Source organism: Falco punctatus (assembly GCF_963210335.1).
Source record: "Falco punctatus genome assembly, chromosome: 5".
Classification (NCBI taxonomy): domain Eukaryota; kingdom Metazoa; phylum Chordata; class Aves; order Falconiformes; family Falconidae; genus Falco; species Falco punctatus.
In genome coordinates, this window is record NC_137584.1 from 42,221,467 (window position 1) to 42,247,961 (window position 26,495).

General features: G+C 41.0%; 2 protein-coding genes across 10 annotated transcripts in view; one reads left to right on the forward strand and one right to left on the reverse strand.

Moving 5' to 3' along the window:
- The window catches only part of AGPAT4 (1-acylglycerol-3-phosphate O-acyltransferase 4), an 80,892-nt gene extending 75,689 nt beyond the window's left edge, over nt 1-5,203 (forward strand). For all 5 annotated transcript variants that reach the window (XM_080390580.1, XM_080390576.1, XM_080390578.1 and 2 more), the window contains one exon: nt 2,367-5,203. In XM_080390580.1, the coding sequence (XP_080246706.1) occupies nt 2,367-2,458 (92 nt within the window). In that variant the 3' untranslated portion in view covers nt 2,459-5,203. The remainder of the gene's footprint in view (nt 1-2,366) is intronic.
- Nucleotides 5,204-6,363: 1,160 nt separating this feature from the next.
- MAP3K4 (mitogen-activated protein kinase kinase kinase 4) overlaps nt 6,364-26,495 on the reverse strand; it is an 83,398-nt gene continuing 63,266 nt past the window's right edge. For 4 of the 5 annotated variants that reach the window (XM_080390533.1, XM_080390534.1, XM_080390535.1 and 1 more), the window contains 10 exons: nt 22,585-22,685; nt 21,363-21,443; nt 19,682-19,873; nt 18,940-19,010; nt 17,079-17,195; nt 15,179-15,338; nt 8,864-8,986; nt 8,212-8,318; nt 7,824-8,003; nt 6,364-6,910 (listed from right to left, as the gene is read on the reverse strand). In XM_080390533.1, the coding sequence (XP_080246659.1) occupies nt 6,890-6,910; nt 7,824-8,003; nt 8,212-8,318; nt 8,864-8,986; nt 15,179-15,338; nt 17,079-17,195; nt 18,940-19,010; nt 19,682-19,873; nt 21,363-21,443; nt 22,585-22,685 (1,153 nt within the window). In that variant the 3' untranslated portion in view covers nt 6,364-6,889. Of the gene's footprint in view, nt 6,911-7,823; nt 8,004-8,211; nt 8,319-8,863; nt 8,987-14,178; nt 14,291-15,178; nt 15,339-17,078; nt 17,196-18,939; nt 19,011-19,681; nt 19,874-21,362; nt 21,444-22,584; nt 22,686-26,495 lie in introns of those variants that run through there. The other variant, XR_013928637.1, reaches the window with a different exon arrangement.

Consider the following 26,495-nt stretch of genomic DNA (forward strand, 5'->3'; position numbering starts at 1 on the left):
GTCTTGACATCCAGAAGACCTGAGGGCAGCCTCACAGGCAGCCCAGCTTCCCCACTGCACCACTGGCTGTTCAGCCATCACTGTGTCATCATGTGTGACTCACCTTGTATCCAATTACCACCTGCACTTCTAAAAACTGTCATTTAATTTACTGTCATACTGCAAAACATGAGCCTGAGGTTGTTTGGTTTGTTTTCAAGGGCTGGTATTTTGAAAGAACAAAATACACAGTACACATCTTTCATCCAAGCACGTCAAACAATAGCTGAGGTGGGAAGGCACCTCTGGAGATCACCTAGTCCAAACCCCCAGCTCAGAGCAGGCTCAGCTACAGCAGATTGCTCAGGGCTGTGGCCCGTTGACTTTTGAGTATCTCCCAAGGATGAAGGTTCCACAATCTCTCCAGTCAGCCTATGCCAGCGTTCAACCACCCGCACTGTAAAAATTCTTTTCTTCCTTTTTTTTCTTATGCTTAGAGGGAACCGCTCCTGTGTTTCAGCTTGTGCCCACTGCCTTCTGTCCTGTTGCTGAGCTCTACTGAGAAGAGCTTGGCTCCATCCGCTTTACGTTGTCTTTTCAGGAGTTTATGCACATTGATAAGATTGCACCAAACTTCTCTTCTCCAGGCTGTGAACAGTCTCAGCTCTTCCAGCATCTCCTCTTATGGAATATGCTCCCTCAACTTTCTTAACCACCTCTCTGGCCTTCACTGACCTCGCTCTAGTATGTCCATGTCTTTCTTTTACCAGGGAGCCAAAACTGGGCTCAGCACTGCAGATGTACCTCACCAGCGCTGAGCAGGAGGAAGGGTGGTCTCCTTCGACCTGCTGGAAACACTATTCCTAATGCAGCCCTGGGCAGCTTCATCCTTCGTTCCCACAAGGGCACGCTGCTGGCATCTACCAGGAAGCCCAGGTCCTTCTCTGCAGAGCTGCTTTCTAGCCTGTCTTCTTACTTAAATAATATATTCAGCTTTTCCAAGTTGCTGTACTTACAGTTACATTTGTTCAATAGTTTGTGCTCCGCTTCAGAACAGGTTGCTTGAAGCACGAGAAGGAGCTATGTAGAAAAGTGATGGTTTTGCGTGGTTGATGTGGTAGCACCATGTTACAGGTGGACAAGCAAGCAACTGGTAAAGCACAGGGCAGCACGGGTTACAGCTGACAGCCATCCTCCCACTCCTCTGCTAAAGCACAGCAAACGGCATGACACAGGATCAGCCCTGCTGTTTACAGCTGATGCCACCTGGATTCTCTTGGTGATCTTGGCTTTGACTTGTCCATAAAGAGTCCTTTGGCTGGTGAGGAATTGTTCAGGGTCAGCTTGGAGAGGCGAAGACCGATGGGATGGGCCTTTTCACCGTCAGTCTGGAAGATGGTGGAATTCGGAGGCTTAGGGGAGGTTCATGGCTGTCTTGTGTTTTGGTGGTTTGGTTTTGGGCGTATTTTTTGTGAAAAAGCATTCTGAGCAGAGGGAAGGTGTTCGGGACTTCCACGTAGGTTTAGGCCTGGAAGAAGCATGGCAGTTCTGGGTATGTACAGTAGCTCAGCAGAAGTTTGGGGAGCAATAGATTTCAGGCAGCTCAGACCTTTTACTAAAAAAAAAATCCTGAAACTGTGAGGGGAAGGAAAGGGCTTAGGTTAAGTTGCATTTAACTTAAAACATTCACTTCAGGTGTACAAATAAAAAAGAAATTCTTGTGTGAATTTTTTCACACATAATAATGATTATTCATGGGTGAATTATTCCCACTAAATCAACTATAAAAGTCTTTAAATTAACCTAGCCTCTTATAAAGGCCCGTTTCATGAGCTATACTTAAAAAATGCGACAACGTACATTTTTTTTTGTTTGTTTACCAAGATCTGAAGTGCCCTTACACTTGCCCGTGCTCTTCCAGGCATGGGGGCTGTAGAAAACAAGCAGAATTCCCTTCCCCGTCACACCTCCCACACAGACACATCAGTCCACTTTGCCACTTGACTTCTGGGAGCCAGGTAACACCAGCAGCCCCAGAGCACCCCCATTTCACAGCCAGCCTTGCCCAAGGTTTAGCAGGGCTAAGCACGGCATTCCTGTGCCTCTCACACCCATGCTGGTTCACGTAGCCTCTTCCCTGCTGGTGGGAGAGGACATCTTTAGCCTCAGGCCAGTGACCTAGAATCTTCCGGAATGAAGTATCACAGGCAAGTCACTTGGTGCAGGGGGAGGGTATACCTTTAACCAAAGGTCAAGCAGGGGGAGTAGGGGTAGTTACCTTTAATGCTGTAACTCTGAGAACAGTTAGTCTCTTTCCACATGCCACACTTGTACAGATCTTGAATCTTTGCACGCAGCTTTTAACTTTACTTTTACTTACTTTGCAGCTTCTGTTGGTGTCAGATGGATGATAGGTGTTACAGAAATTAACAAGGGCTCCACCTATGGCAACAATGACAACAAGCAGAAACAAAAGTAGTATCTTCAGAGACTGCTTCAATCCAAAGGGAACAAATGCAACTTCTGAAAACTCTTTAAGTGCATATCATGGTCCTTCAAGCGAGATCAGAGGAAGGGCAGGATGAGCAATTGCCATGCGTATCTGAATTTGCGCTCCTTGTTGTTTTTTTCTCTGGGGGTTTGGGCTGGATGAAATGCTTGACAGATGCACTCCTTTGTATACTCTCCACAACAGGTTTGCATTTGGTCAGTTGGTTTGTTTTCCTATAAAGTGTCTTGAAGTTTTGAAGAAAAAAAATAATAAAAATTCCAGTGTGCTTGTATGGTTAAGATTCTACCTGGAAACTAACCACAGGTGCAGGCTTTATCTTAACTTGCTCTAAGGAATGAATACGTGTCAGAAGAATGTTACAAGATGATTAAAACTGATAGTGGTGTACATCACACGTTAACAGTTTAACCACCATAAATACAGTAAGATGTTCCGCTTGGTTATACCAGTATTGGACTGAGGCAGCTCTGCTGAACTGGCAGAAGTGCAGTAGAGTTTTTCTACATCTAGAACTTACTCCACAGTGTGTACCAACCACATGGGCCCTTTAAAACTTCAGCCAGACCCCAGACATCCAGACACTGGAGCCTTGCAGTGGCATAACCTGGACTGGAATTTGGCCTTGTGGCTTGAGCACAGCTAAGTTACCCACTGCGACATCCTTCCCCAGGCAATACATCAGAGAGATAGCTGAAACCTCTAATTCTTTCAAGAGCAAATGCCATTTATAGTTTGGAAAAACTGAGGTAATAAAATTCCTTTCAGCTTTAAACACTGATTAAAATTCTAGGCCTTCCCAACAATGGTGGAAACAAAACAACTGGGTATGCTGTAACCAAGTAAGTGCTAAGCGTGCTTTGGAAGTTATGCCCCGCTCCCATACTGTTGTGATCCCAACTGATCTGCTTGTCTGTCTTTTCTGATAAATTAGTTTACATGGTGCCTCAAAACAGTCAGCCTGAGGTAACAGTTAAATGATCTTTTGCTTTTCTTTCGGGGAAATAGGAGAGAGACCTAGGACAGTGGTATGGCTTAAGAGTTTTTTATGGCTGTCTGGACTCGCTTTGAAACCCTTCTGAATTAAATGAAAATAGAATCAAGCTCCTTGGGAAAACTGCGTTGCTCTGACATCCCCAGTACTGATTCCCAGGCAGCCTCCACTTGTTTTTAAACTGCAGGAGTTAAGGATGTGGAAGTTACTAAAAAGAGCTTGTTTAAGAAAATCAAAAAGAAAAAGAGGGGACCTTCCAACTGCCAGCAGTTATGACTAAAAAAAAACCCCAGTTTTAAAAATCTAAAGATACTGAGGCTGAGCAGTGGGAATCAGGACCAGCACGTTCAGCGGTGGTACATTTTCATTGCACATAGGACTAAACCGTGAGAGTCTAGGAATGAACAGCCTATGGACTAAACCACCTACATGTCTCTAAAGAAGAAAGTGAGCAGTCTTAGTTCTAACAGTTGGTACAAAAAACCACTCTTCTTGTAATAAAACCAAGGCCAGAAGAAACGGGCTAACAGCAGAATACGAGTAATTCCATGAAGTATGCATTTGCTGTTCAGTGCATCTGATCATCTAGAAACTAGTCTTTGTAGTATGCAGCACCTGAAGAGCAGGTAGAGTAGTACGATAAGTAAAAGTTTTTTGAGTGTGGGGGCAGTAAAACATACACTGTGAAGGAAGGAAAAGGCCTTGGGAAGTGTGAGGGACTAGGTTTGGGGGGCTTTTCCCCTCACCCATCTTACGTACTCATACATTCCCCATGCTCTGAACCTTTCTGGAATAGACTGTATGATGTCATGAATGTAAAACATGGGCTTCAGCGTAGCTCTTCCAACACACGGAACAGAGCCTGCAATCAGAAAACACTGCCATGCTTACAGAGCTGTTCTTTCAATAAAGCACGTGCCCTGCACTCTATCTACTAAAACAATCTTAACAGCGGAAAACTGAGTATTATAACCTGTAGTAGTGCCTGAAGGTCCAGCTATCCTGTAGTAACGCATCAGGCATGTTAATGAGCCAGACCTGAAGACACAATACCCAAGACACTAAAAAAACATGGTGGGGGTGGGAGAGAGAAAAAAACCTGTCCAAGCTAGCATTTTGATGGCTTACCTGGTGGATACGGTGGGCTTTTCTTAAGGTGGTAGAATGAACCCCGTACGCAAGGGTGAGTAGCTCTGAGCAGCAGATACATATTCATGTAGTGATAGAAGTTGCTTTTTTGCCTTTTTAAAGAGCCACTGATTTAACACGCTGGTAGGGAGATGTTCAGCACTCCTTATGAATCGTAGACCTTTCTTCCAGCTGCATGCAGTGCCACTTCACCCAGAGGAAAATACCAAACATGTAAATACTTCTGAAAGAGTATTTAGACTATTTCTTACTCATTCCCCTGGGACCAACCCTTAGAACAGGCTGAGGGCCTAACATGCCACTCCCAGATCCGTCCTCCCAAGCACTTCCAGAAGTTCTGGCATACCAGGACTGCAGCACTGGGCCCTTCCAGTGTTCACTGGCAAACAGAAAGATTCATGGTACTTGCCAAAGTTAAACTCGTCCAGGTCACTGTACTAAAAGAATGACATACAAGTCATTAGGAAGCAGTGTTTGCCCCTTGTCCCCACAAGCAACTGTATGTTCTACAACTGCCTTAACGAAAGTAGTCTTAACGTTTGTTTATACAAAAATAAAAGTATAAAAAAGCTGATGTGCAGTGAATGAGTTTTCTTTTGGTCAGCAACAATGAACTAGTAAGTTTACTTCTCGCCTTTACCCTGACTCGTAACAGCTGTCCACAGCTGCTGTTAGCGTACAAGGGCACCTGAAACAAGGTGCATGAGGACACAAACCACTCGTCGATACTTCTGATACACCACAAGGTGAAGCACGCAGCAGGCCAGGGGGCACACCTGCCTCAGGTACTTTCACAGTCTGTTGCTGAGGATGCTGCCATGCTTCCCCTCCTAGCGTGACTGCAAAACAGAGAACTGAAGAGAATGGAGGGAAAGTCTTTGTTTAAATTCAGCACTGTATTTTTTGAGAGCCTAGACACACTGCATTGTGCTTTTTCTAGATTTCAGTGAACGACCTCTGACTTTTAATGTCATTCTTTATCAGCTCACTCAGCTGCTAAAAACCCCACACCTGTAAGAAAACCAAGGATGATGTGGATTAAGAGGGGAGATGGGATTTAGAATAAAGCCAGATATTAAAAGAAGTTCTCTGCTTTATAAGTTACCCATTTTAAGGTCTAAAGCTGTAACAGGAATATGTAAACTTCCACTAATACTTACAAGTAACAGTTTTCAGTTAGTCACCTGTAACAGCGAGCCAAACAAAATAACTAGATCAAGTGGTGCAGACTGTTTCTTCTAATTGCTAACCATTTCTAACCTGTCTCCATTTTCTGTGACTGATGACAGTCAGCGGGGGGGGGCAGAGAATCAAAGTCCAGAATCAGAAATCAGTTTTACAAAGCTCTTGTTTTTGCCAAACAGAACACAAGAATAATCTTGACTGAGTCTCCTCTTGGCCACAGAAATGCCGTGCAGACCCGTCCCTGTGCACAGCATCTGTGTTCAAGAAGAAAGTTATTTCAGACCATGACTCTACCCCTGACATAACAGGTGATGTCAGGAATTGCAGTCACCTTTATTTCCTCAGGAGACGATGAAGGTGGGACACCTTAATTCTGTTATCACTTGTGCAATAAGCATCTTACACTGCATGTCTTGAACTTGACAAAACATTGACTACTGTAATATAAAAGAAGCTTATTGCGGTTAGTTTAGCTTAGCAGTCTTAAGCTACAGTGTGACAAAACCCCACATACTTATTTTCAGAAGAAAAACCCTTCACCCACAACTCCTAAAATAAACCATTTATTGAGAAAAAACTTTTTTTAAAATTTCATTAATCAGCCTTGTGCATAACAAATCTGAAGCTTGCCAAAAACAAATAAACAAAAAACCGGTAAAAGTTCACAGTCAGTGCACTCAACAAACAGATTAAAAAACAAGGTCCATAACGCCTGATAACACTACAGCATTTCTCTGAACCTAAACAGTTCAAAAATACTACATATTAACATTACGGTTCTCATCCAAATGAGAAACAGAAGAAAGAACAAAAAAGGTATGGTCCATATACAGTAGTAATGGCACTTTCACCGAAACATGCAGCTTCTTCCAACTTGCAGACACTGTCACACGAGCAACATGTGCCAAGTAAAACATAGAGGAGCAGCAGAGAAAGTGACGCTCGTCACCTGTGCAGTCTTCGTAATTTCAACTTTTATACTGTTTCTCAGCACAGTCTTTATGTAAATATTACATACAGTAGTGATTAAAAGGTATCTTGCCAGAATAAAAAAGGCCAGAGATTGAATAACTTCATTCTTCATCTGTGCAAACCTGTGAAGGGGACAGGAGACAATTAATTCAGTTGCCCTCCTACTGCAGCAAGATGACAGCAGATCAGCTTATTCAGCACCTTCCATCACACATCTCTGAAGCTCCCTATACAGTAACAAATCAGAAGCACTGACATGGCAATACTGACATTTCCACTGCCACCACGCTACTCTTAATGTGCCTAAAGAAATACTCTGCCTGCGATGGATGGGATCTGGCTACAGCTGCACTGATGAGAGGGACAGGCGTGATGATCCCAAACAGGCTGTTACTGACCCAGAATACCAACGTGAACAACTTCATGCTGGAAAATGGGACAGAATTCAGTAACCTACTGTGCTCCTGCTTTTTCAAAAAAGAAGTTGCTAAGACACCTGCATTTGTAGCTCTGAATATCTGCCTATTCTTAAGACTCAAACCACAGTACGTGCAAGAACTGCAGATCGTGACGCAAACTGCCAGATAAACATTCAATATGAACAGACAAAAAAAGCAGCCCCTTGCTCCGAAGGGTGGTAGAGTTCTCAAGCAGGTACTTGTCTCGCTGCTTATGGAGGGGACCCTCATCTCTATGCAGTAGAAGCCAGTGCATACAAACCCACTGAAGCTTTATGCAGAGCCCTTCAGATCCAATTAACCGACCTGAAGCTTGACAAGTCTTTCTAACATGAAGATAATGCATCTCAAAACAGCAGTGAAAGTTCACTGCGTGGTGCACGCCAAGGTTCTAGTGCTAGCAGCTTCACGTGTGCCTCTGAAAAGTTGCCACACCTTGTTTTCTGGACAGCATTGAGTTGATACCAGCCTCCCACTGGGATACAAGCCCTGCAGCTTAGCTGCAAACCATGAAGCCAACTAAAAGCTATTTCCGATTCCCATCTGCAGTCTTTGCAGCCAAAGCCATGAGACAAACCTTGACAAAAGGATGATCGAGGAGCTGGCTGGCCGTCCACCTCATCTTTGGGTCACTTTCCAGGCAGTGGCAAAGGAAGTCTTTCCCTTCTGGGCTCACTTTGTCAGGAATAGGAGGTTTATGACCCATCCCCACTTTATACATGATCTGGAAGTTGTGCTCATATTCGTGCCAAGGCCTCTGCAACAAGTAACAGCATTGCTGAGTGCAAGGTTTAGCGAGTAACTTGCTATCCAACAGGGCATGTATTTCTGGACCCCAGGAAATTAAAAACCACCCCAGTACTTGCAGACTTAAGTGTGACAAACTGGTGGGAGCAGGACCAGAACTTGCAGAGGAACTGCTGCTACGAATAGTTTGCACTTGTCAGCATGCGAAACATCCCTACCTTGCCGGTGACCATCTCTATAACGACACAGCCCAGGCTCCAGATGTCTGCTGCGCGGCCATGCCCTTCTCCTTTAGCTCTAGTAATCACTTCTGGAGCCATGTACGCTTTGAAACAACACATATGATGTCATCAGTTAATACAGCAGAAGGACTAGTATAAACTGATTAACTGGGCAAACCAAATGGTTTTATTACATCTGAAACAAACTACCACTCAGCTTTTATTGCTAACTTTTGTCGTTTGCTGACTTCTTGTTCTTTGACGTGTTTTCAGCGTAACTGTCTTTCAGTTTGAAAAGTAGTAGGGAAAATGCTGGTACAGTATATGCTTTCAGTTATTTTCTTTTTTTTTTTTTAATAGATTAAGCAGCTGTTCACTAAGAACAGTACGGTTTCAGTAAGGCTGCAAAGACACAACCCCAGAAAATGTCAAGCTCCAGCATCTTATAGATACCAAAAATACCATTTAATCTCTCCAGTTACATCATTCACTGATTATTTTGGCTTCCGGATGTAAAGCACATCTAACTAGCTAAGGTAAAATAAGGTTTCTCTGAAACACATCATCGTACTCCTGCCCAGACTTTTGGCAGAGGTTATCTTCTTTTATGGTAACTAGACAAATGCCTGCCTAGCACGTGCTTCCTCACCTGCAGTCCCCAAGGTACTGTTCACTTCTCCAGGCATCGTCTGCGTGTTGTTCTTCAGTTTCACTGAGCAGCCGAAGTCACCTAGTTTAATCAGTCCAGATGAGGTAAGAAAGATGTTGGCTCCTAGGAAACACAATGAAAAACAGGAACACTTGTTAAACTAGGGCTGAATTGAGGTGTAAGGGCTCCTCAATACACTCTTGGAAGTTACACAGTAGATAATAGCTGAATTCACACTTAGATCTTTACCTGTGGATTAAGTGTGGAATATGATAGCGTTAGATATGTCCCCCAAAGGGTACATTGCCATTAGCCAATGGGATTTTTGGTGGGCTTGTGGTAACACTAAGTGTACTGCAAGTTGACAACAAGAAGTGTTCAAAAAACAAAGCAGCACGGCAGGCAAACTCATCAGCTTTCCATACATGCTCATTACAAGAAGTTACTCCTCCAGGGATTTATGAATTCCAGTGCTTATCCTCGTAAGCTCTGCACTGCGAAAAAACACCTGTCCTTAAGGAGCTTCCTTGGCAGAGGCCATTGCTGCGTACCTCCCGCTAGCCATCTTCTCAGTTCTGCTGAGTCAAGACAGATGACATGGTACAGCTGTGTCGTCACGGCCAACTTGCAAAATGGAGCCTACAGCATTTTATTACATGTACTACCAAATGTCCACTCCTGTTGTGCTCTACTTGCAGAACTTCTGGAGGAAGGCTACTGGTCTATTAGCTGGCTACGCTCCGGCTTACACTGGAAAAAGTTTCCCTAGCACAGCTGAAAATCTCCAAGGGGAATCTGCGGTTGGCTTCAAGTCACTCGCTCTACACAACACTGCAAAATAATCCAAGTGGCTTTGATAGCCACTGTTTATCCTTCATTCACCATCCTGCCAAAACACGTGTTGACAGCCAACAGGTAACAGGTAGAGCAGAAGGAACTCGCTATACACTTGTCAGGCCAAATCCTGGATTCTGCAAGTATCACAATGAAACCACAAGTAGGTTGCAAGAGTCACCTGGCAGAAACACAGCTTCAGCTGTGATCTCTCTTGAGGAAAGATGAATGGCACACACAGAACAAAACTGTATGCCTGCTCTAGGAGTAGGCAAATATTGGGGACTTCATTACACACAGCCTTTTCCCATGTCACACGGAAGATTCTTTTAAAAATGGCACATCTAAATACAACCCTCAGAAGTTTCTCACTTTTGTTCCACCTTGAACATAGCTCAGTGCAGGAATTCTTGGCTGTTCCTCCTTTGTGTTATGTTCTCCTAGGTAATGACTTTTTCCAGTTAGCTTGGCTGGGTGTCCCTAAGATATTCATGGAAAATGAAAAGAATCTTCAAAAAGCTCAAATCAAAAAAAGGCAGTGCAGGTCAATGATGCCAAAACCCTGCCCATTTCTCAAAGGGCTTCTCTAACTACTACAAGAATGCTTGATAACTACAGCAAGATTTATTTAGTCCAAAAAGCGTTGTACAGAACTGCACCAAAAGGAGGTGCGAACTCATTAACAGAAATAAACCTTTGCCTTACTGTAAGCCTTCTACAAGTTCTGAAAGAAGAACAACTTTCAATGAATACAACTCTTCTGCACATTGTGTCCATAAGTCTTCCACACCTGGCATTCAGGCGCCTGCACATACTCAAAGCTAGAATTCTTTGGCTGGATTCTGCAGTTTGCCATCAAAGGGATGTACATGCCCCGAGTCACCCTACAATCACAGGCATGTGTAATGGAGCTCGGCAGACCGTCCCTCAGCTTCTCGAATGACACGGAATCCAAAAACACACCACAGCAGTACAAGAAGGCAGCTCGATGGGACACAAGTGCAGGCAGTGCATTACAAGAGTGACAGTTACTCCATCAACAACTTTTTCCTTTGAACTACTGCCTGCAGCTTTTCTTTTTATAATGATTTTCAAGCAATTACTTGTCATATAGAAAGCAAGTGCACTTAGCCCACACAAAGAGTTTAGGAAAAATGGCCGTCACTAGCAAACGCTTCTACAAGGTGTTTCGGAAACCTGTGTTCCCATTCCTCAAGAAAGCAACATGCAAATTTCACAGAAGGCTGCAAAGCCGTTTCTGACTATTGCAGCAGGTGGAAACTGGCAGAGCTAAAGTGCAACGATCTCTCTTCTGACTGAATCTAAAGCTGTTGTGATAGTTTGGTTTAATACAGTTCAGAACCTACTTACAAGGCCTTTCTAATTAAAGTTTGTCCCTTTAAAAAAACTAAGTAATGACAATTCAGCATAAATGTTACTGTGAAAGCTCCTGTGAGCCTTTTCCTGAACTTTTCCCGGACTATCCAATGGAACAAAGCAACAAGCCAAAGCTTCACCACAAAGAAAGAGACGGCACTTGAAGACTCATGTGACTGACATTTGCTGTATGCATTTGCTGTTCAGTGCATCTGATCATTGTGTGATCTGATCAGTTGTCTGCTGGAGCCTCTGTTCTGTAAGACACATGGTCTCTGCTTCAGAGACAAAGACCAAACTCCAGGAGCCTTTACAAAGGGTGTCCTTGTTAGATGAAACCTGCACAAACACAGCAGGACCTGAGTAAGAGAACAGGAGACACAAGGGCAGCACTTTGACGATGCTCAATGCTCTTTATGTTTGACAGTTAATACTGCTGGGAACATAACAAAATTCCTACCGTATCTGAATGGTTAATAAGCAAAATAAAACCAGAGAACATGGTTTAAACAACAAAAAGGCACAACATGCCCGTCTGTGACTTCTCTCCTCCTACACGTACACTATCAAAAGCATCTTCAGGGAGTACCTGGCAGATGCAAGAAATGGCCCAGTTCTGCACTGCCCTATTGCCATTTATACCACAAGACCTTCTGGGCAGACTGCAAAGAAAGCGCAAGTGTCAAAAGCCATACCCTTACTAGAGCAAACAACAGGAACAACCCAAAACATTTAAATGAGGTTCCATGCCTTGTATCTCTGTGCTGAGTCAGCCACATATTAAGTGCAGTGAAAAATGCACTAGCGTGGTATTCCAAAGGTGCTGGTGTAAATACTGTGAGTCCAAGCAGCGCAGCAGCCAAATTCATTCAAGAAACAAGCAGGTCAAATGCTACCCTTTAATGCGAAAAATCAGCGTTGGCATCCTCTTTTACTCAGTCTCTTAGAAAGAGTGACACATGCCCACGGTCTCCCATTGAAGAGCCTTCCATTCTCTTGCTGAATGACTTTCCCTCCCTTATGCTCATCATGAAGACAGGAAGGCAAAAATGGCAGAAACTTTGAGCTAACAACAAAGTTAACAAGAGAACACTAACACTTTGATGAAAACTTCCTGGCCTGGAGCGTCTCTTTCACAGGTTTCCGATTTGCTGAAGCTTCAGATACAATCCCGTCATTTTCTGTATTCACTCTGAAAACAGTCTAAGCGTTCTTCAGGAATATGCCCTTCTCCCCCAGAGAGAAAGCACCAGACATGACCTCAGTGATTAATTCCTCTCAATTCAGCACTTGTGAGACCATGCTTGGGAGCGCTGTGTCTGGGTTTTGGGCTCCCCGGTACAAGACAGACATCGACATACTGCAGCAGACCCAGCAGAGGGGCATCAAGATTGTCCACGGGCTGGTGCACATGATGTATGAAGAGAGGCTGCGAGACCGGTTTGTTTGGTTTGTTTAGCTTGAAGAAGGGAAGATTGGGGAGCGCGTGCAGGCACGGAATTTACTGCTGTTTTCACCTGCGTAATGGGAAGATATCAAGAAGACTGAAACAGACTTTTTCCTCAAAGACACACTGTGAAAGGACATTGGATACAAATAGCAACCCCTGCAAATTCCCAGGAGGTATCAGGAAAACATTTTTTCACAATGAAGACAGGTCAGTCATGAGGATGGGGCCCAGAGAAAAGAGAATCTCCATCCCTGGAGATACACATATCTCAACTAACCAACGTACTGAGCAATCCCATCTAATCTGGCATTGGATCCAACACTGAGGTTGGCCCTGTTTTGAACAGAGGGCTCAGCCAGAGATGTCCAGAGCTTCCCTTCTGCGCTAAATATTCCATCATTCTCAAACACTGAGCAGAACAGCTTCCTTGCGAAAAGTGAAGTAATTACAACTGAAGAATCCCACCTTTGCCACAGGGTTTAAAATCCCGTACCCAGAATAGAGATTAAAAAAGTAGCCCAAAAGACTTAAATCACCTGCTACATACTAGCACCAACTACTTTACACCTTGATGCAAACAAATCAAAAACAGTGCAGCCAAGTGTAACAACAACCAGCCCTCAGTGTGCTCTCACACCCACAGGTTAAAAAAAGATTGGAGGCAGCTGTATCTTGCTTCACCTTTTATACTCACAGAACTGGATGCCGTAATACCATCCAAAAGACACCAGTGGCACAAGCAGACACGACTAACCGAAAGGCTCAATTTTTGAGCACAAGGTCCTTGCAGACAACAACTGCAGGATACGTATAAACAATTACTCTAAGAATTTATTATTATCTGCTAAAAGAAACAGGTCCACAGTGATTAGCAAACTGGCCATGAGAGATCTAGTGTGATCCGACAGCAAGATTTCCACAGAAAAGCAGTTTTAGCAGTCTGAATGACATCATTCTTCCCTACCAGAAAAAACAGAGAGTACCTGACTACATAAGAGCTAAAATTAAAACCAGTTTTCTTTACTGTTAGCCTGAAAAAATGGGGATGCAACATTAGCATAAAAGGAGACAGAGAGCAAAAGACTTGCAATGTAACATCACGCATCCTTTATAAAAATACCCTCTGTGGTCTGTCATCATATTCTGTCATTAAGTTTCAGGAAGCTCTACACATAGATGTGTCTGGAGTCACCCTCTGTTTACAGCTGCTGTTACTCTCAAGGAATACCCCAACCTTAAATATGAGGAACCTGTTGCAACAGAAATGCTCTCAGATAACATAGCATCACAGTTCTGTTAACCAGCTCTTCTCGCTTCACTGCATTTCCCCAACGAGAGGAAGACCTACTTAGAAATATATCCAGAAATCAGCAATGACATAGAGCAGCACAAAAGAAATCGCTGTCAGCCAGCCTTGGATTTTGATCACAACAAGCTTCCACGAGAGTGTAATCCAGCTAAACAGAACCTGGATATGGAACGATCAAGTAAAGGGCAAGGAGGGCACTGTGAAAAGCACAGAGGGAAATTCACAACTAGCGAGAAACCTTTGGTGAGGAAGGAGAACCAGAAAAGGCAAGATTGCCAGGGAATGGGTGTAAGGGAAAGTATTTTCTAGGAAAAAAAAGCCAAAACTGACTCAAGAGTGGCCTACCTGGGTGGGAGGCCTCTGGATCGTAGATAGTTCTTTTCCCAAATGAGAAGCACGAGGCCAAAGGACCAAGAGCAACTGGGAACCTCCTACACTGCTGCGGTGATTCAAAACCCTGTGAGCAAGAGGGACATAGAAACCCAGCATCGTTGGGTTGCACTGCCTTGTCATAAAATGAGCATTCGCAGGGCATATCGTGTGCATTGTTTCCCCTACCTTCTGTTAAGTTTCTGCCATAGGTGAACAAAATATGCCAGACTAATAAAACCAAGATAACTAGACATGGAGGATGTTCTTGGAAGGTGCAGGAAAAGAAAAATGAATGTGATATGTGGACTGACACTGGGTGTCTTAAGCAAATGCCATAACCAAACCCCCTTCAGTTATTGTAGTTCCAGTCTGCTCATTTTATAATCAAATGCTGAGAGCCGGGCATGAGTAGATAAATGTATGGCAAAAAACCCACTAGATAAGTAATTTTACCATACCCCGTTAACTTCTTTTACTACCATGCTTAATCAACCATTCATCTGAATCCTAACACTCTTCTGGAAAATGGGGATCACAAGGAAAAGTTCTGATGAACAACTCTGGCACTGTACACTGCTCGTCAGCTCCCACAGAACGCAACTGTTTCTTGCATACATGAGAAGAAAAACAACATTACATAACTCAGTATATAAAAATACAAGGACAGAAATTTGAGTTTGGATGAATCCCAACAATCTTAACCACCTCTACAGAAAATATATAAATCATGGGCAGAATGTATGAGTTTGCAATGCCAACCGTGAACATTTTTTTTATGTTCTGCACTTAAAAAGGAGCATGTAACTAGCCAATAACTTACAAACTGAATATCGAAAAATGAGTAGAAGGCTTTACACACTTAATGACTGTATAGATAATGTGCGCTAAATCTGCAAATACGTCTCCCATCCCTCCCCCCCGCCCTCATCTACAACACTGAAACAACAACATTACCTTTTTGGGTTAACATTACCTTTAATGTCTCGATGAACAATACCATGTTCATGTAGTACATTGATAGCAACCGTGATTTGCTTTGAGTAGAGCCTAATGACATGCTCCTGAAGGCCCAGTTTTGATACCTCCTCCAGAGTGCCCTCATCACAGTACTCCATGAAGATGTACATTTCTTCCTGTTGTGGGAACCAAACCGGATTTGATTGGGTTTTGTTTGTGTTTTTGTCTGGGTTTTTTGTTTGTTTGTTTTTGTTTTGTTTTTTTAAAACTTTTTTTTTTAAAAAAAAAAACAACACTGAATTAGGATCAAGTTTTCCTTCCATCTTTCGTTGTTTGTGAAAAGTAATGGAAGTACCATGTAATGTTTTAATGGAAGTATTTCCATTGGATCCATGGGATCTAATAAATCACCTCTTCAGAGCTCTATTCTCTTGGGTAGGGGGCCTCAAACTTTTTAACCAGGGGGCCGGCGCATGGATGAAGCGGCAGGAGGCCATCTGCGGCTGCTTGGTTCCCCCCCCCAACCCCCGGCGGTTCTGTAAATACCGGGGGCCGGATTGAGGACCCTGGGGGGCCGTATCCGGCCCGTGGGCCGTAGTTTGAGGACCCCTCCTCTTGGGCATTCTTCAACCTAATATATTCTATTGCACAGCTAAGGAAAATCGAAAACCTCTGCTACATGTCCATCTGCATCGTTTCTATGTAGTTGATACTATTTAGTGATATAAAATGTGTTACTCTGGCATCAACCAAAAAGCACTTTGGACATTCTGTAGGTATATTACACAGAAATACAAAAAGCTCCTTTGCATGTTTAGAAAAAAGGTAAAACGATGTTTTGGGCTTGGTGTTGGTTTCCCCCCTGCCCCAGTTCCTGCAATAGCATGTGTTGATTGCTTGGGGAGGGCAAATTTTTTGTTGCTTTCCGTGGCTTGAACAAGCATACCAACTCTAACTCTAAGAAAAAGTTAGGTTCTTGTTGCCTCTCCCTGTCTGCAAGCTCAGGCAATTTCAGCCAGACTTAATTTAATACAAAAAGATGGCAAAGCCACTACGCTCTTAGAACTAGCCTGAGAAACCAATGCCCCAGTGGCACAGACACCCAAAGTTGTGTCCCCAAGCACAGAAATGCAGAGAGCAGCCTTTATGCCCTTCTAAACCAGCAACTGGTCAGCAAATCAACTCGCTCATACTGAGCGAATCAGTCAAACCCACACACATGCTTCCCAGCCAGGCACCAGGTGTCCTGTTCCCTGCCCACCTCACTGGGTAGATACAGGAAGGATTGAGACTCACACGGGGAGGTGGGAAGGGCATGTGGGAAGCAGAGAGCAATAAAAATACTGGATGTCTCAGCATGCAACTCTGAAATCCAACTCCGTAAGAAAACCAGGCTTCATTAGTTCTGCTGCTCAAGCAAGAAAAGTCATTCATCCTTCTGAAGAGATGTTAGCTGAATTCCAAAAGATCTTTCTTAATATACTTGCTGGCATCAAGATTTAAATGCCAGCACAAAATTTTTCCAGAAATCAACAAGATATTGGGTGCAAGCTCTGCTGCTAACACTGAAGGGTTTTAGGCTGTCTAGTCTTTATCTGCATACAGAAGTTACCATACCATATATGATATAGCTTGCTTTTAGAGTAGTTAAACAGAGTAGCAGCATACAATAGCTCCAGCATTACTCAGTCAATTCACTTCTTGTGAACCTTCTGTGTTCATGTACAGGTTCCAAAAAAATTGTCCAAACTATTTCAGAGACCTCAACAATCAGAGAAAAAAAAGACACACTGCAATTCAGAGATATGCAGACAATTAAGCTAAACTAGAATGTTCTCAAGTGAAACCTCCAACGATCCAAAGCTGCTTAGAATTTTTTCGCTGCCCTATCAGACAGCCCCAATATGTTTTCTTACCCTATGGAGCTCCACACCAAAATAACGAACCAGATTAGGGTGTTTGATGCCTTCAAAAATCTTCAGTTCATCAGCTGTTTCTTTGATGGTTTTGTGATCATTAGGCTGAAATCTTATCTGAAAGAAAGAATTTTCATTATTTTGCCACTATTTCAAATTGCTAAGGAACAAAAAAAAAAACCACAAAAACAAAACCACAAAAAAACCCAAACCCCCACAAAACAACCCCCACAAAAAAGGACCAAACAACCCATTATAAACACAAACACAAATCAACAGGTTTACATTCTTTTAAAAAAACAAACCAGCATCATCACACCAAAAGCCCCAAAATACCATCCCAAACTTAAACAAAAATGAACACCAAACTTTGAAAATTGCATACAAATATGATGATTTATAAACATCATAAAAGCAAAATGTTGTTAATTAAATGTTTCAATACACACATGTATGCACATATGTATCTCTTCTGAGCCTGCCTTCTAGCTTAAATGGGGTAGACAGACAGTGCAAGAGAATCTGAAAGTAACATCAGGAAGAGCTCCGTCATTTGAAGAGATTTTAATGACACTGTGGTTAAGACACTAAGGTCCAAAGAAATCTCAGGGGGCAGGGGGAATGTAATGTTTTTAACTACAAATAAACAAATAAACCTTCTCCCAAGGTATTCTTAAGCAAATCCAGAAAAGCCTTTTATTTGGAAGTTGCAAAGAGTTTGCATTTAAGCCTGCAATGGGAAGGCTGGGAATGTTTAAATAATTCTGGAAGTTAAAAATACTACAGGAAAAGGCAGCATCCTGTACATTTAGCCTGCTAGTGAAGTGACTCCCAAACAAGGTCCATTTAATTTACTTGAACTTCTGCTAAAGAGCACACACATGCTAATCTGTAAAAAGCACTTGCATCTAGAAAGCAACTCTGAATTCCAGAAACAGACCGCTACTCATGGACAGAAAAATGTTATTGCATCAGGAGAAAAAAAAAACACAACAAAAAAATTCCAAGTGTTTGCATTAGTCAGTGAATTAGTGCGTTACAAGAAGTTAAGCACAAACCCAGTCTTTTTTTTTTTTTTTTCCCCCCCCACACCTTTGAGATCACATACATATTGTATGTGTGGAGGAACTGGCTCATAAAACATAACTGCTCTGGCATCAAATGGCTGGCATGGTAACTGTTGTGAACAGTTGATGCTCACAGTTGTCTGAAGATGCAGAAATGCAATAAAACTAAACAATACAAATATTTTTAAAAACAAAGTGCCACAGGGAAAACAGATCTCTCTGCCTACACAGTTTTACTTTCTTCTATCCTCAAAATTAAATTTTCTGTACCCACCAGGTTAGTCAACAGTTTTGTGACTCAGCCTAGCTCATTTAAACTACAGGAGAAGCATAAAAACATCCAATGTAATACTTCCAATTTTCTGCTCTACGGAATGAAGAAAAAAGGAATAAGATGTGAGAGGGAATATCGCAAAGTAAAATGTAAGTCTGTGTACAGTCTTCACTAAGAAAAGTCTTTCCAAAATAATTTAAGATCTCTTAATGGGAGTTCACATATATTAAGCAAGCATTCATTAAGTTCACAACACCCCATGAGATAAGTAAAAAAAAAAAATCCATTTTACATAGATTTAAATTGAAAATGGTAAACTGAAAATAAAAAGTTTAAGCAACTTAAGGAGGAACAAGTAATAATAACAGATGTGGCTACATGAAGAAAGAATTCGTCTTCCCATTCTTTCCCCATTACTTAACAACAGTGTTCAGAAATCCTTAATGCCTGCTAAAATCATGCCCATGTGGTTTGGGAAAAAAACAAGGACAACAGTGATTCTTGTATACAGAGTACTCACTTCCTTCATAGCCATCAGCTCTCCAGTGTCAACACTGATACAGGTATAGACCTTCCCATACTGGCCTTCACCTGCACAATTAAAATAAGAAAAACTAATTACACTACATGAAATAAACAACATGTACATCAACTGCAATAAGAAAACATCGCTGAAAACAGCTTGCCAAGGTTATTTACCTTTATTTTAATTTAAAATTTTAAAGTAGCTTTTAACCTGTAACATCTAATACTACACTCATAGTCCTGAATTCAAGCTGATGAAGAGTAAAAACATTACATTAACAGGCTGACCTGAAAGACACCTTCTCATGAATATGAGGATTTTCCCCACAAATCCCAAACCAGGGAGTAAACAATGACTGTATGGGGGTAACAACTGGTGAATTAAACAAATCCCAAAGTTTGTGCTCATTTCCATTCATATTTCTGGTTCTTCAAAAGCAGAACTCATCAAACATTTTACACAGTTAAACACATGCAGGAATCACAGGACCATACCTAAATAATTGTCCTAACCAAATCCTTCTCCTCATTTGTTTCTTGTTATTTGACCAGTGAAAACTTCACTGAAGTCCTACATAAAAGAAATCCTAGCTACTACAGTATTTTAATATTCTGATTTCAGTAAAGCTACTATTACCTATGCTGAGACCCAAGATTTCAAAAGATAGTCTTAAATGTCCTTCAAAAATACTAAGCTTGGTACTTTAGCCTGATAAATGAACGTATAATAAACATACCAATTTTGTTTCCTCTCTGCCACTTGAAAGTCACTTTTCTCAAACCTACGTGCATGACATTATCATAAGATTTCGGTGTGTCACAAACTTGGCCAATGATGTTCTTCCTCCTCATCTCTCTGTATCTCCTTTCTTCAAACAATTGAACAGACTTTTGAACAGCTTCAATCGGTGCTTGCTTGGAAGCAGTGTCTAAAAAGAGTGATGAACAATTTCCTTGATTGAGAAATATTCACTGTGTTTGTATTTTGTTACCTTTTGATATCACGTGAAGCAACCTGAGTTCAAACTCACAGTTCAGACTCACAACTATTTTGTGAGTCTAATTTAAGTTGTAGGAAAAAAAATAAAACATTTCAGTAATCACATACGAAACTACCACATATGAAACTGAAGTAAAATGAAAATGCTGGTACTTTTCTAATTATCTTTTACTTGATTCAAGGAAATTGAATGTATGAAATGCAATGCACTTGTTTGCATTTGGTCTGCAACTAACCACCAGTGGAAATTGTGTTAGGGTCACTAAGAGCACCAAGGAAAGAAGGACAGGTAATGTTTTGCTCTACAGAGACATGAAAGGTTTCTTGGAAAACTCACAGCGTCTGTTGTTTCAAAAGATTTAGAAGTATTATATATCTCCAGCTTTCCAGTCCTACCATGAAACTGAATCTTAGCGAGTGAGTCCAGAAGAAGTGTCAGGGCAGCATTAATTTATCCCCTCATTGTAAAGCACAAAAATTACACGTCTTCCACTGTTGACTGACAGTTGTCTAAACGGTTTCTAACAGTCTCCAAAAGATGGAGATATTGATACTTCCAAATGGTATATTCTACTGCCCACCTATAATTAATACCACTTCATCTACACTAAATCTGCCTTGCTGTAGTTTTAAACCAAAATCTTCCTTATTCACAGTGGACAGTAAAAACAGGTCCCATTACAGCAGTCTTCTAGTAATTTTCAAGTCTTCCCTCATTCTTCTTTTCCAGTTTAAACAAACTCAATTCCTTCAATGCTTATGTTCTAAATAAAAAATAAGCCTTCTAGAGCTCAGAAATTTTTTTTGCTGTTCCTCCTGTGTTCTGTCTCAGCCACATAATAAGAGACCAGTTTTTATAATGCTTCATGAGGTTCCACCCTGCCACAATATATGCAAGCAATCAACATGTATGTATCTGTATGGTACAGGAATCTCGAAAGTAATCATTACTTAAGTTTCATGAAAACAAGCAGCAGGACAGAGAGGAAGGGGACCCATAATAGCCTTGAATTTGGGAAAGTATAGGATCATGCACTGTTAGACACTCAAAATAAAAAAATCCCATGCTGGGGAGATCTCTTAGGAAGTGAGGAAGTGTTTCCTACCGTCATGCAGTTCATAATGGGGCACTGAATAGGGACAGCAAACTTCTACACTTGGTATAGTAATGAATGTACTCATTTTGAAGAACACTGCTACCATCTTTCAGAAACTGAAAAGATGTAACTTTTATAGAATATAACTACTCCTACCTCAAAAGAGTACACTTTGTGATTTTGTTAGCAGTATCTTCTATCTGCAGTCAGGATTTTATTTTTTCCCTTTCCTATGCACGACACTGTGAAAACTAAGAGTCATCCTTTTATTACAGCACTATTTTAATTGGCATTACATTATGGTGACTCCTAAACACCTACCTTTGGTCTGGTTAATTAAAGTTCTGAGCTCCCAACTCCTCCGGGATAAGCCACTCGAATCTCCTTTTGGATACGATGGTTCTAGAGAAATAATACTGTGAGCATGAAGGTGGCTTTATCTCACATTAAAGATTATGCCACTATATTCAGAGAAGCGGAGATCTTGCATATCAGGACTTATAACACCTATCAAGTATACGAGGCAACCATATAGCAACGTATGCTCTTGAATTCAAAAAGGGCTTCTCTTCAGAAAACAAATTGTGAAAGCTATTCCGAAATAGGGTTTAATTTATACAGGAACAGAGATCTCCTTCCACAATTGAGTGAAGCATTACAAGTCAGGGCACTCATAATCAATCAAATATGTAAGAAATCTGCAGGAAAACAGTCTTCCTAAGGTTCCTTAGGGAGACCTATATTCATTCCAATCTAAGCTAGTTTCCCATTCATACAGATACATTAAAAGGGGAATAAGCATGAGGCAGACAGTATTTTCAACATCTGCTTAAAAAGCAAACCAAAAAAATCCCTCACACCTCTTAGTATAAATTTTTAAGGCATTTCTTTCTTCGAAATCGCTTTCATTTTGCAGGATGACCACATCAACTCTACTTCGCTTGAGATTTTGTAGTTCATTTTAATTTGCACAGAACACACTATCTTAACAATCAATGTGTCCGAGTATTTGTTGTAATAAATACCACATATACAGCGGCTGTGGAAACCTGAAGGAGGAGCCCTGATCAGGACATCAAGTTACACACCCTGTCCCTTCTTCCAGGATTCAATTAACAGCAAGTATTTCTGTGATGAATACCACAGTGGTAGTCAAAGAACTGGTCAGAAAACTCTTCGCTGTCTGATGGGGCCAGTTCATACCTCATTAACAGCATTTAGAAATTTGCTATCAAATGGGGTATATAATTCAGCAGTAACGTTACCCATTTCATTTTGAATGCTGTAACTTAGTAAGACACCAGGAAATTCCTTCAGGTACAATTCAGAAACAATATGAAAGGCAAGAGAATAGTGGATATGTCTGAAAACAGAAGAACTTGCTCTGACAATATAAGCCTAGAAGTTTAAAATCTAAGATTTCTGAATGGGAAAAGGTGAAAAAAAAAATTTTGCAAGGGTAAGAACTGGGAACAGAGAGAAATATGTTAATGACATAAATCATCTGCACATCCAGGTCACAATCTGTTACTGTGACAATCACCTTCTCGCTCTTCAGTGGGACTGGAGTGACGACTAAGGGATCTGAACTGCAACTCAGCTGCTATTGAAGCCAGTCGATCATTTTCAGGGACACTGGAACCCCTGTTAAAAAGAGCCATTGTACTAATTAACTTAGCATTGCACTAAACTACTGGTGACAATTTAACTGCAGTTTCAAAGAGAAAGAACCTCTGAAGCCTAGGACGTGAACCATGAAAGTAACATGAAAGAAAAACTGATGCTGAGAAGTAAACTGAAAACCCTTTCTATCTTTTTTTCCCCTGAACAAAGACTTTTTATATAATTTTAGTTACATCACTCTATGAAAATACCCTAAGCTTCAAAAGCTTAAACTACTTCAAACTGTTACTTGCCCATAATAACAGAATCCACTTTAATGACTTGTAACATACTACTAAGCTGCTGCAGGATGCAGCTGGTGCCAGGTTTGGATATGCAATCCAAAGCGATTCAGCTGGGTGACAATGTGAGCCACATTGTCAGATGAAGGGTGGTAACTGCATTCATATGCTTCTAGTGCGCTGCAAATACAGTCACCGTCCGTAATCATTAAGTCAAAACTAGTGGGCAGAGCCACAAGCCAGTTGACAGGAAGGACAGTTGTTAAACGACAGCAGCTTGACTGCTTGGAGGCCCTAGCTCTTCCAGACAGCACAGCGTAGAAACAGATACATCAGAATAAGACCCAGATGAATAAGCATGCTGAACAGAAAGCGAAACAATACTGAGAGATATGTCTTAAATCTTCAGGCACATTCCTCCAGCCCAAGACATCGATCAATCCACTCCCGGTTTAGAGCTATAAATTCCTCATTAAAGTCTTTCTACAATAACTCCTTTCAGACAAGGCTCCATTTCAATTTTTAAAGCGTGGGGGGAAAGAGCTGTGACTGATGACTCCTTTAACATAATGCTTTAGAGGTACGAGCTAAACATTACTGGAAAGCAGGGAACACTGTTAAATCCTTCACCGAAGGCTAACAACTACAAAAAGATGAAAGATCTCTGGCATCAAAGTGCACACAACTATGAGAGGACTTCCCTACATCCCTGAAGTTGCTTCTGAATTGTATCCAACTATTACCTAATCATAGTTTAAAAAAAGAAAGAGACACAACCTTCACAATCTTGAGAACCGAAGCCAAAAATCCAAGACACACTATTCCCACGTGAACATTCTCAATACGATGCTTGCTTTCCACTCCCTACTACTGCCAACTAAATCTTTGAAGTTTGTGGAGGAACTGAGACTGCATTAGTGAAAATCCTCGGCACTCTTCAGGAAGTTGAGATTTTAATCAGCAAGAAGGCTGAGGTTATTCTCAGCACACAGGAATAATTCTAGAGGCACAAAGAGCTTAAAAACAAGCAAAGCTAAACCACCTCTAAAATGAGGCCAGCAGCTGAACAGAGGACCTTAAGTATCATCACTTGGAATGCAGGTGTCTAAAATCCATTTCAGGTCCCTCTTAGCCACCCAGATCTTTTACTGTTTGCATCCAGAAAGACTGTGTGTATGTTGCCAGACAAAGAAACAAAGAAAAAGAGAAGACTTGCTAAATTTCTGCTCCAGTCCTGGATAAATACAGAATTATGAATAATAACCCTAGCTAGCTCAGGAATTAAATATTAATAAAGGTCATTAGTACGAACATAGTGTAAATGTAATAATCAGAAAGCATAATGTAAACAACCAGGTACCGCTGCTATGGATCTTACTTTCTAGTTATATTAAGCTATTTCTTGACAAAAAAAACCCCAAAATAAACAACAAAGAACTTCAACAGAACTATGGTGGCATTTGTGCACTACGCAGTGCCTAGTACAATTGATTTTCAAGTTCCATTCAGCTTTCAATAGATATTTAATGCCTACAGTCATGTAATAAATGTCTAAAGAGTTTCTGGGAAGCGTATGAAATTTTTGGTTTTGTGCTATTCCAGCAGCTGGACCTGAAACTTCTTGCATATAAAACCACAAAACCACTTCTTGATCCAACAGCTTCCATTTCTCTTTTGGAGTACAAATAAATGAAATACATAATTAAGACTGCAATGTGTTAAAGTTTGCAACTTTCTTTTAACTATATTAAACCCAGAAATTTGCTATAAATATATTATGTTGTAATATTTTGCCTTTCTCAATAAACAAAGCCTCTAAACAACCCCAACAGCCTCCAAAACTCTGCCTCTGCTTTAGTAATTTTTTTCTTCAAATTCTTCCTAGGCAAAACAGGGGGTTAAACAATGCTACTTTATAATCCAGGGAGTGAATAATAAAAAAAAAAAGTGTAATAAACATGGGATATTTTATTAACAAGAAGTAAAAACAGAGCTAAGAGAAATGCAAGTCTTTGAAAAATAGGCATAGGTGATTCAACTAAAATGCTGCAATCACATCACCTTTCATGTTACAACCCATGAAAATATTATGCATTTGATTGCAACTAAGAAGTAGAATTCTCATTTCTTTTCTTCCTAATGACTACCTCCTTGAACTAGAAGAAACTGTCAAAATGACAACCTTCACACTTAGACCAATATTTGTAAAGGACATACATGTGGAAAACATTAAAAGATATACTACTATATTCAAGTGTGTCAAATTATAAACCTGACAGTTGCGTTAGGTGGTATAAAAATCACAACAAAGCCTTCAAGAATTAAAAACTAGCCTCCTACCCCCCTCCCGAAAAATTAACTAACTTCAAAGATCTGCCTTGGCTCAAAGTGCTGTACATATGAAAAATTTCCCTTCATATGTAGTGTAAAGACTAATTATCAAATAAAGAAGTTCTTCATTTTAAAAATCATAAATACTAATTAACCATCACCCTTTCAGCTTATAAAGACACCAGAACCTGTCAGTGAAAATCTCTAGAATGTTACTTGAGAAGGGCTTTTCAAATAGATAGCGCTGCGGACTACTGACTGCTCTTTTTCAACAGTGGACTTAAAAGCATGAAGGATATATAACAAATTCATGTAGTCTGAATGACAAAAAAATCAGGATGTATTTTCAACCTAAAACAAACAGGGCCTAGACTCACAAGCTGTACATCTAAAGGCTACTGTAGGGTGCAAGTCATATCTTCTCATAAAAATAAGCTGAAAAGACTTGCAGGGAAGATCTTATGTAAGAACTGGCAACTTCCCTCTGAACACCTCAACACATGATTCTACTGTGCATCTGGTAACAAATCTACAAACCACAACAGTTTGTTAGCTAACAACTGGAAATTGTTTATTAAAAATAAATAATTCATAATCAAGTCATATCTAAGTTCACTTTGGTCACTATCAATCTATTGTTCCTTCATTACCTGTCCTTTATTTTCTCCACAGCTGTGTGAAACAGTCAAGATCATGTGTCTCCATTCATACAGATCTCTTGTAGAAGGGAGCTAAAATCTTGTACAAGAGTTCTAAACTCTGCCGCAGAAATAAAAACCTAAAAAGCTATTTATAAATCCTAAGATTATATCATTGTGTGAATAGCAGGATTTTCAGAGGCAGGGGTGCAGGGAAAATAATTTTTAAAAATAAATTTACAAAAGAGTAACATTAGGGAACTTGGGAGACTTGTCAGAGGTCTGACTGTGGTGTGGGAAGAAGGAACAGTCTGAAATACTACTGCCAAATCAGAGGCCAAAAAGCAAGAAAGAGTACTAACACAGGTCTACCAAAAAATCCACTCGTGACCTCTGCAAACAGACGACACAGGAGTGGTTTCTGTTACATACCCTGATATAGGAATGGGTTTGTTCGTAGTAAGTTTATTCTGCACAAGTCTGAAAAGCCAAAGGTGTAACAAGAAATAAAAAAAACCTCCTGAAATCTTATGTGTATAATTCTATGTTTGCCACTATATAGTATTTCAAAGTATTTATGG